Here is a 9,914-nt window from a genome sequence, read left to right on the forward strand (position 1 = left end):
AAAAAAAAAAAAAAAGGGTACCCATACATCACTTCATATTTGTTGAGTCACTTTTAGATGACAGACTTCCAAATAAGACAAGGAAAACATGTTACGACCTTACATGAATGTCAGAGTACTCCAAGTCTACTTGGTTCTAAACTGTATTTAGAATTTATATTTTGGATCACCCATCGCAAATGACTTTATAAACTGAACCTTTGCCGATGATACTGTAGCTCTAGCAATCCACGAAAACCCAGTTTAAGCAAGTAAAATTCATAAGATCTGTCTCGATAAAATCATATAATGAATAGCTAGCTACCTGTCAATATAAAGGTAATGAAAATAAATTAGTACAAGTACAGTACCTTTGCAACCCGTCACAACACATGCCCACAAGTGTCTCTTAATGGAGTATCAATTTCCTAAACTAATTGTGTGATACCTTGGAATCTATGTAGATTGCAGACTCACATAGTGGATACACATTTATACTAAATGCAAAGTTCTTGGTATTCCATTCAGAAACACCTCTCTGCTCTCCATTAAAAAATCTTTATGGGGTACTGCTTTCCAACTCCAACATAGATATAGTGCAAAGGTTTGGATAATCACAAATACTCCTTGGTATGCTGTATGAAGTGTACCTTAATATCAACTTACTTCCAACTAACATTATAAATGCGAAAGACTGAGAGAATGTATGGAAATAGTGAGGGTAGTTGGGTTGAACATTGAATAAACAACAAAGAAATATCAAAGAACAATCCTTATGAATGCTCTAATATATATGAATTATCTATGGCCATGTTTCAAAATCATTCAACACTATAGGATAGGATTCAAAGTTTTGGCAAGTTATGAAAAGCGATATCTTTATTATACCTGCCAATTTTTCAGAATTAGAATATTAAAATACATTTAATATCTGACAATACAATAATACTGATGTACCTTCCTAAATTCTGAAATCTGTTAAAATAAAACTGCTTCTTTTCATTTAAAAATATACAAACCGGTATAAATAGTCTTTGTGCTGCACATTTGCTAAAAAGGTTCATCCAATCATCTTTATGAGGTTCTGGAAAGTTAATTCTGTGGAGTTCAAATTCCAATTTTTCCCCAATTATATGTTTCCATTCAGTCAATGTAGTCTCAAAGAGTGGTTTCAATTTTTGGTCCGTAAATATAATGAATAATAAGGGAGATTTTGTAAAAAGTACTGCTGATTTAATAACATTTAAAGACTCATTAAATCTTGAATCACAAACCACAAATGAAATTACAACTCTTTGAGTTTTGGTTGATAGTGTTATAAGTCTGAAACGGATAATGATTTCTATATTAAAAAATGTATTTTTGAAAAAATAGAGCTAAAAAAATAATTTTTTATAAAAGTTTTGTAATTATTATTCTTATAAACATGCCTGTAGTCCTCATTATGAAAATAATTGTTTTCGTAGGTTTCACTTCGTTTGTCAGATTTACTTCTATTTGAATAAAAAAATACTATAACACAACAAAAGCAGATAAAAAGAAAAAGTTTAAAAAGAGATAATTTTCTCATGGTGAATGTAACAGGCTAAAAGAAAAGGAGATCGAATGTCATTTCTTTATCTCAAAATTTTAGCCTTTCGTGAAAAGCAACCTAATCTGTAGGTTTAACATTAATCATTAAAATTAAATAAAAAAACAGATTTAATTAACACAGCTGTTGAACTTGTTTGAAATTGAAATTTTGTATACAAATAATATTGACAGTGACTGCCGACTTCTGACAGAAGACAGCCGTACCCGTATAAGTGTATAATCTATGGCCGTACCCATATTATACTTCTCTTTTTATTAACCGTTGGCTCCCAAAGCCAACGAAAGTAATGTCTGATCATTCAAATTTGTAATTTTTTAAATAAATGCGAAACTTAGGATTGATTAATGACAAAAACATCAATCACACCTAAACTGCTGAAAGATTTAAGTTTTTACAAGGCCTAGCTATTCGGAGAAAAACCATTGATTACAGGATCTTTAAAAAACCACTCTCTTTTTTTTCTCTATACTGATACTATATGGTGAGGAACGTATAATAATGGCTTAATATTATAGGTACTCAATTTATTTCAGCTTTGAAGTACAAATATTTAACATATTTACTGTTATTTTTGTTTTATATTGTTTTGATTGCTTTTTTAATATAAATTTGCTAAAATATCAAAGCAAATATAGGTCATATTTGCAAAACCAATATTTATCCAATGTCCATCTACGCTCTCTTACTCTCTTTATAGAAAAATATAGTTAATCATTATCTGCATTTCAGATTCAGGTTTCTCCAAGCAACTGTCTTCTTCTCCTTCTTTTTCTTAAACGGCAATTCACGATCTTGCTATTCTGCCAACTGTCAACAATGCGTTTCTGTCTTCTGATGATTGTCAATGACAAATGTCGAATTGGGATGAATTAGATAATTCTCGGTCACTTTTTAATTTCGCATTTAAACACACCATAGGTGTTCCAGTGTATTTAATTATGGATTAGTTGATTAACTGTTAAGCACAAAATTGACATAATTTTGAAATAGATTACATTTATCTCGATCGAACGATTCTTATTTTTCAACATGGTGGTGGGTGCTTTTCCTATAGCTAAACTCTCCGTGTTATTGGTGAAACAAATAAGTAAACCCATTGCAAATATTTGTAAGGAAAGAGCGAAAAATAGTCCATTTTTCAGAACTTATGTTTGTATGCCTCCCGCGCAATGTAAGTTAAATATTTGTAACAATTAGTAACATATTCTGTTAGGTAATATTTATTCTTAACTACATATCATGTTCTATACGTTTTTTATAGTTTATAACTGGTGCGAAGTTAAAGCGAAAATGTGGATTTTAAACTTAGGAAAACCAGTCAATATTCCAGTCCTAAGTCAAGATATGGCTATTGAATTAGGAGCTAATCTCCTTGGTGAAACTGTTATATTCGTTATCGGCGCTGGTTTACTAATCATTGAATACAACAGGTAAATACATTATTTACGAAACCAAAACATTTCATATACATATTGTGTTTGTTAACTGTGTTGAATTTATAGACAAAGCAAGAAAGAAGCAGCTAAGGAAGCTAAGCGCGAAGAAGAAATGAAACATATTACAGGAACTATAACAGACTTATACTTCACTGTTCAACAACAGCAAACACAACTTAGAGAAATGGAGAGATTAATTCATTCAATTGGTGAGATATTCTTTATTAGATCAAATTATTTATTGGTACAACACTTATTAGCAGTCTTTCTAATGAACAGCTATTTTTGTAGGTGACAAGAAACCAGATGATCCACCAAAAAATCCTAGTCAGAAACCCCCTGGTGGCTCACCACCAGGAATAACTTCACCCCCAATCCAACCCAAAACTGAAAACATAAGTTATTCACATTATATACAATCGTCAGCACCATACCCCAATAATGGCATTATTTTACAATCACTCAACTATATACAAATGGATGTATTAAGTTCTATCTTTGTCAATCAATCTCCTGAACAAGAAAGGAAAAAGGTTGTAGAAAAAAATAACAACTGTCAACGAGAGCCTGCAATACTTTCAGAGGCTCTTCATAACATAGAAAATAATTTTAGAAGTTTGTTTTGAAAATACCAATGAAAGTATTTTATAATGCTATTTATTTTTTGTAGAGTTAACATAGAATTCTTACAGATTGATAATATGCAAATAATGGGTTTTTTAATCTGACAACAAGTGACACCACTTATCCCGTCATAAAGTGGTATTTACCCAATATTACCCCATTCTACTACTAAATAGTTGGTTACTTGGTCTGCTCAGTGATACATGGGGCGCTCAAATGGCCGCCGGCCTGTGGGTTGCCCCAAGAAAGCCTGCTTAGCAGCTCAATCATCTCAATCATCTCCCTATGCAGAACCAGTTAATATCCTCCAACTGCAACAATCTGACCAAATAGGGCCCAGTATTTTCGGAGAACTTTGTGTTCTGTTATAAGAAGTTTCATTTCTTCTTTTTGTGTGCACACCCAGGTTACACAACCCATGTATAAGAATCGGCCTTATGAGATGTAAATTTGGAACTTAGTATGTCTGCTCAATTTGTACACAAATATCTTGTGTAGGCCTTTATATTAATCTGTACAAAATAATTGTTTTTGAGTATACATACACTTCTACTCAAAAAATGTATTGTTGTAAGCAAGTAAGTGATAGAACCGTTCAGCGATAAGAAACTGAAATAATTTTCAGAAGTTTAATGTAATTCATCAAATAATAATTGGTTATATTCTAAATAAGGATATAAGTGTAGTTGAGTAGTTGTATATTTATGGCATTTGAATGCAATGATTTTGATCTGGATATTGTTTTTGAACTAGTTACATGTAGCATAACTAACAAGGAGATATCATCAAATGCTATTGGCTAAATTGTACCGTATTTTGAAAGTATTTGTATAAATAGACCATTAGTATCCCAGATCATGCAGTGCTTTACTTTAAACAAAATTGTTACCATGATAATGATTTGTGTATAATGTAACTTTAAGTGATCAGTGGACATTATAGTTAAGCCACTATAATACAAATTACTATATAACATAATTTGCTGTTTCATTGATGTATATGTACAAATTAATATATACCTGTGACAGGGATGCTTGAATTTTGGCAATTTAATTATGAAAGGAATTATTATAAATAAAAACAGAATTGCTTGATACATAAATGTTTACTGTTCAAGCCATTCACTCATATATTTGCACTCTTGTGGTGTTATGAGTCCAGTGGATGAACACCTGTGTATTAAAGGGCATATGCCACAGGGTACTTGCACCAGGCCTGGTGGAGGCAGAAGGGATTCAATGGCCCTATAAACTTTACTACCATCAGGATATACACTACTTTCTGCTTTGCCATCAAACACTAGCGTGTTTAAAATTGTTATCACATCTTCAACCTCCAATTTAACCTGGCAAAGAAAATAATACTATAAAGTAAGGGATAAAACTCATTACATACATTGTAATGTTTTTTTGCCTTGAGATTTTCAAAATGATACAAACAAATAGTTATGCTTGCAATATTAAATGATCAAAAATAAATTGTTACACTCACTTTACTTATACCTAAGTCAGTTATATATTTATGTACTTCAGCTGCTGTTGCATAGGATTGTGTTCGGCCAACTATTGGTCCTCGAGGATTATTTTTAATTTTATCTGCTCTTTGTTGAAGAAACCTTAAACATTGCCTATTGAGTATATCAACAAATTCAGATTCAAAGTCCTGGTCCTGATACCAAGCTCCTCCAGACACAGATCTATCAGGCTCCAAATTGTATAGCATATAAACTTTCTTTTTTGAAGCCTGAAAATATTAAATATTATTAAATATTTTTTTAATAAAATTAACTATATTTTAAAAATTTATATAGTTATCAATACTCACATTAACAGATTTAACAGCTTTTATGAGTTTCTTACTCTCCAAATTCTTTAAAATCTTTGGAAGTTGTGTCATGGTTAAGTTTGATCGGTTTCTTATGTCTCGAATCCATATTCCCTTATTAGCTGCTTCTTCTATAAGATTATATACTACCTTTTCTTCATTATCTGCACCTTTTATAACTTGTTTTGCAGATTGATTTTTTAACCTAGAAAAATAAAAACAAGTGGTGCAAATTATCTATGCTTAAACAAAAATTTGTTCTATACAGATATTAAATTTATAGTTAACAACACTCACTTATATATTAATGATGCACCTTGTTTATACAGTTCAATTAGACCTTGTTGTAGAAGTTTATTAATGACCTCAACAAGTTCTGCTGGTGATAATTCGGGAACTTCAGCAGCCATATCGGTTAATGTCAATCCTTTAGGTTTCTCTTTCGCAGCATTTACAATTTTTTCAACTATCACATGATCGGATTTTACATCAGTCATTTTGTAATTAATAAAATACCTAATAAACAATAATAAATATATAATGTATATTTAAGGTTTAATTCGTTTGCCCATAATATAATTTGCTGTAGTTACTGTTTTATATTATTAGTGAATAGGTTTAAATTTAAGTCTATTATTACGTTACTAGAATAATTACTTTAATTAATTAATTAAAACCTGTGTAAAGAATTCAGATGTGGTTCAACAGTTCCGAGTTCAGTGACATTTGTCACTATTCAGACTTCAGTCATCAGTGACAATGACAAACACAGAGTACAAATAAATTTAATGTGCTATGTATATTTACACCAATAATATAAAGATGAAGATTTTTTTATTTGAAATTAATCAGAAAATGAATCAGTACGTGACTATATAAAGGCCACTAAGGAATTACGTACTACTTATTAACAAGTGATCCCTGATCAGACGTATGTGGTGAGAGGCCTCCAGGCGATAATGTGTCTCTTTCTAATGAGATGACCATCTCCAAAAAAAATAAGGGATTAATAACTTAAAAAACGAGCATGCATGTATCCTGATAACTATTATATTAATGCTCCACTACCTAATTCAATAAACCAAAACAAAATGTATATTTTACCTCAAAATTGTGAGCACTTTTAGTTAATTCTTATCTTCGATATCGTAATCCCTACTAATATTATAAATGCGAAAGTAACTGTCTGTCTGTTACGCTTTCACGCCTAAATCACTGAACCGATTTTGACAAAATTTGGTATGAAGATAGAACTGAACTTGGGAAAGGATATAGGATACATTTTATCGCGAAAAAAGGGTTGAAAGAGGGGATGAAACTTTGTATGAAAGTTCGTTATTGTCAAACCGATTTTGATGAAACTTGGTATGAAGATGGAGCTAAACGTGGGAAAGAACAAACCATACTTTTTAATGCGAAGAAAATCCTTACCATGTCGCGCGATATAAGCGAAGTCTAGGAGGACGAAGCCGCGGGCGAAAAGCTAGTTTCATAATAATGGTTAAAATTTAACGAATTATTTAGCTTTAGATTATAATCTAATCAAACATAATTTGCAAATGTTACGGATCAGAATTTTTCGACAGTTCGCAAATTCGCGAGTTAGTGTATGTATAATATTAAAGCGATGTTTAAAATCTAATGTTTTAACAGTTATGTGTGTATACCGCAGACAGACTTAGCGCGCACAAACATGTTATACTTTTTTTTAATATAGTAATTTATATAATCGTTAACTTCGCAGGCATATATTTTGTTCTTAAAGTTCAACCGCATCCAGCAACTAAATTATATTTTAGTGTTATCCTGCCCAAACATTAAAGCACTACTATAACTTTTGTATTAATGGATTACTTTTAAAATGCAACGCATCTTTTTAATAGTAGAAATATTTAAATATATTTCAGAGTTTGTGACGTTTGCTTTTGGTAAATTTAAAAAAATGAAATTTTTCAAGACACAGTCTAGTCTAGTCAGTCTAGAAAATCAGTCTCAACTATTTTGGAAGCATGAGAGGTCATATAGTTCTTTGAAATTTATCATATAGTACAATAAATTATTCATGATACAACCTTTTGTCCGCTGTATATCTCCTTCATAAATTTCTATCTGAAAATGGGGTTTTCTTTTACATGCTTTTATTTATTAGCTTCACCATGACGTCTACGTAGCTGTTTGTATGTAACCTTGACTTGATTAGAATCGATTTTGACCCACTTAAAATGGACAGATTTCATTCAAACTATCTAAACTTATCAAGGATCAGTGACAATACTTTAATTCGCCGGATTAAGTTATTTCCTTACGTTTACTCTGTATCTGTACTAGTTTTTAATCTGTCAACTCTTACGTAGTAACTAGATCTTAGTCTGTGGTCAACTCTCATCTGTCACAAATGTCACTCTTATACTCGCTAAAAATATTTAAATTGATTTCTCCATTTCATGGATAAAACCACTGAGGCATGTTTGGAACTTACTGAAAGTAAACTGCAGTATTTCATCACGGAACTATAGATAGATTTTAAAGAATTAAAGCTTAATAGTTTTACCCAGTTTAGATTTACCTATGAGATATTCAGGAATATAAGTAATAGTATAATAGTTTTGCACTGTGATCATATAAACATTATTGAAATTACTCGTTTTTTTATTGTTGGTGCCTTCATGCAAGTAAACCTGTGTATAGTCTTTGTTGCTGGAATAATTATATAACAAAAAATATATATTTACAATGTTGCCGCAAGATGAAATAAAACCTATGCCCTACAAGTTATACGCATCTATAGTAGAGGACTTCAATAAATTAACGTCGTACAGTAGAAGGGCTGAAAATGAATTACGAAACAAATATAAAGAGTTTGTATTTTTTGTGAAGCCACATAATTATTCATATCATTTATTATGTTATACCAATTTTTGTTAATCTTTGATTTTTAGTATTCCATCAACAACTATGGGAAGCATTATATCCCTATTAGTTCAGAGAGCAATGAAACTCAATTACAGAAAGTCACCAACGATTTCAAGCAAATACTTTGACTTATATGAGAACCTCATGAAAAGTCAAAACAAACAGGATATTATAATCCAGTAAGTAACTGAATTAAGAAATTTAATTTGTTTAATATCAGTATTCTATTGTATTAATCTATTGACAACTATCAATAATAAACTCTGCTTCACAGGTTAGCTGACAGTCAATGTATAAGTCCTGCACTTTTTGTCAGATCATTACTGCAAAATGTATATTCAGACTCTACAATGGTCAAAAAATGTTTAAAGGATACTACACTTATAGAAGATAAAGATTTGGCTTATCAAGTATTTTTGGTATGTTTAATTTTGAGAATATATATATTTTTTGTTTTGTTTTATTTAAAAAAATATATTAAATTTTATTTTTAAGACATGTCACTAAACAATTGATCAATAAAGTGTTTGCACAATACAATAATCTAATATATAAAATTCTCGTGTCACAGTTTTCGTTGCCAAACTCCTCCGAAACAGCTGGACCGATTCTTATGAAATTTTGTGTGCATATTGGGTATGTATGAGAATCGGCCAACATCTATTTTTCATACCCCTAAAGGATAAAAGTAAGGCAGAACAGCGTTTGCCGGGTCAGCTAGTATATTATAGATCTCTCAATTCATTCAAATCAGAAACACAAATCACAAGTAAAATTTTCATCATATTAAATTTTATTCAAAATTATGCACTTGTAGTAGATATGTACATACAATCCTATTAATATTATAAATGCGAAAGTTTGTATGGATGTTTGTTACTCTTTCACGTAAAAACTACTGAACCAATTGCAATGAAATTTGGTACGTAGACAGCTGGATAACTGGAATAACACATAGGCAACTTTTTATCAAGATATTCCTACGGGATGCGGACTTACGCGGGTGAAACCGCGGGGTGCAGCTAGTAAGTTATATTATGCAAAAGTTATGACTAAAAGTTTAATCTGTAGTTTTATAGCATTGAAATGCTTTATAAATAAAGAATTTTTAAAGAATAGAAAAAAGAATTGACAAATTTTTTTTGATATAAAGATTCAAATAAAAACACTGTCAATTAAAGCTGATTTTGCATTCACTATAATGCAATAAATTCTTATAAATAATTCAAAATACATTAATTCAAAATAAGCAACAAACACATAAATTTCAGGGTATAATGAATGATAATCAATATGGACCCTATGCTGATATCATCAAACAGTAAGTATAATAATTAATTATGCTGAAAGAACTACTCCCTAATTAGTCTAGCCTATTACTCTTATTATAATCATTAAATTACAACTGTATGACTAAATTGAATTTAATATAGGCGAGAATGACATACAACTGTATCAAATTTAATTTTGCGAATGTTCATGGGTGGTGGTGATCGCTTACCATCAGGCGAACCACCAGCTCAGTTGCCCGCTATGACATAAAA

General features: G+C 30.8%; 4 protein-coding genes across 5 annotated transcripts in view; 2 read left to right on the forward strand and 2 right to left on the reverse strand.

The window, feature by feature from the left end:
* Positions 1 to 1,748, reverse strand: part of LOC119828824 (glucoside xylosyltransferase 1) — a 7,613-nt gene extending 5,865 nt beyond the window's left edge. Inside the window, exons 1-2 of the mRNA XM_038351107.1 lie at positions 1,410 to 1,748; positions 999 to 1,302 (exon numbers count right to left, since the gene is read on the reverse strand). Coding sequence (XP_038207035.1) covers positions 999 to 1,302; positions 1,410 to 1,549 — 444 coding nt within the window. The 5' untranslated portion in view covers positions 1,550 to 1,748. The remainder of the gene's footprint in view (positions 1 to 998; positions 1,303 to 1,409) is intronic.
* A 655-nt stretch (positions 1,749 to 2,403) lies between these two features.
* Positions 2,404 to 4,133, forward strand: LOC119828540 (optic atrophy 3 protein homolog). Its single transcript, XM_038350725.1, has 4 exons — positions 2,404 to 2,744; positions 2,835 to 3,003; positions 3,076 to 3,218; positions 3,301 to 4,133. The coding sequence occupies exons 1-4, from the start codon at positions 2,603 to 2,605 to the stop codon at positions 3,633 to 3,635; spliced, it is 789 nt and encodes a 262-aa protein (XP_038206653.1). The 5' UTR covers positions 2,404 to 2,602; the 3' UTR covers positions 3,636 to 4,133.
* Positions 4,134 to 4,719: 586 nt separating this feature from the next.
* Positions 4,720 to 6,198, reverse strand: LOC119828539 (probable DNA-directed RNA polymerase III subunit RPC6). Of its 2 annotated transcripts, none has more exons than XM_038350724.1 (5): positions 6,135 to 6,198; positions 5,755 to 5,973; positions 5,458 to 5,662; positions 5,125 to 5,376; positions 4,720 to 4,978 (listed from the first exon to the last, which is right to left on the reverse strand). In XM_038350724.1, the coding sequence occupies exons 2-5, from the start codon at positions 5,952 to 5,954 to the stop codon at positions 4,739 to 4,741; spliced, it is 897 nt and encodes a 298-aa protein (XP_038206652.1). In that variant the 5' UTR covers positions 5,955 to 5,973; positions 6,135 to 6,198; the 3' UTR covers positions 4,720 to 4,738. The 2 variants fall into 2 exon arrangements, with proteins under 2 accessions (XP_038206652.1, XP_038206651.1); XM_038350723.1 differs by having other exon boundaries at positions 6,115 to 6,193.
* Positions 6,199 to 7,827: 1,629 nt separating this feature from the next.
* Positions 7,828 to 9,914, forward strand: part of LOC119828786 (CDAN1-interacting nuclease 1) — a 3,701-nt gene continuing 1,614 nt past the window's right edge. The window contains exons 1-4 of the mRNA XM_038351040.1: positions 7,828 to 8,315; positions 8,397 to 8,549; positions 8,645 to 8,789; positions 9,642 to 9,691. Coding sequence (XP_038206968.1) covers positions 8,191 to 8,315; positions 8,397 to 8,549; positions 8,645 to 8,789; positions 9,642 to 9,691 — 473 coding nt within the window. The 5' untranslated portion in view covers positions 7,828 to 8,190. The remainder of the gene's footprint in view (positions 8,316 to 8,396; positions 8,550 to 8,644; positions 8,790 to 9,641; positions 9,692 to 9,914) is intronic.

This window comes from Zerene cesonia, chromosome 8 (genome assembly GCF_012273895.1).
Source record: "Zerene cesonia ecotype Mississippi chromosome 8, Zerene_cesonia_1.1, whole genome shotgun sequence".
NCBI lineage: Eukaryota > Metazoa > Arthropoda > Insecta > Lepidoptera > Pieridae > Zerene > Zerene cesonia.

Excerpts from the sequence above, each read along its gene's own strand:
- LOC119828540 (XM_038350725.1), top strand. The coding sequence starts at position 2,603 with ATGGTGGTGGGTGCTTTTCCTATAGCTAAACTCTCCGTGTTATTGGTG. Across the intron at positions 2,745-2,834 it reads TTGTATGCCTCCCGCGCAAT|TTTATAACTGGTGCGAAGTT; the intron begins GTAAGTTAAATA and ends CGTTTTTTATAG. Across the intron at positions 3,004-3,075 it reads CTAATCATTGAATACAACAG|ACAAAGCAAGAAAGAAGCAG; the intron begins GTAAATACATTA and ends TTGAATTTATAG.
- LOC119828539 (XM_038350724.1), bottom strand. The coding sequence starts at position 5,954 with ATGACTGATGTAAAATCCGATCATGTGATAGTTGAAAAAATTGTAAAT. Across the intron at positions 5,377-5,457 it reads AAGCTGTTAAATCTGTTAAT|GCTTCAAAAAAGAAAGTTTA; the intron begins GTGAGTATTGAT and ends TAATATTTTCAG. Across the intron at positions 4,979-5,124 it reads CTGACTTAGGTATAAGTAAA|GTTAAATTGGAGGTTGAAGA; the intron begins GTGAGTGTAACA and ends TTTCTTTGCCAG.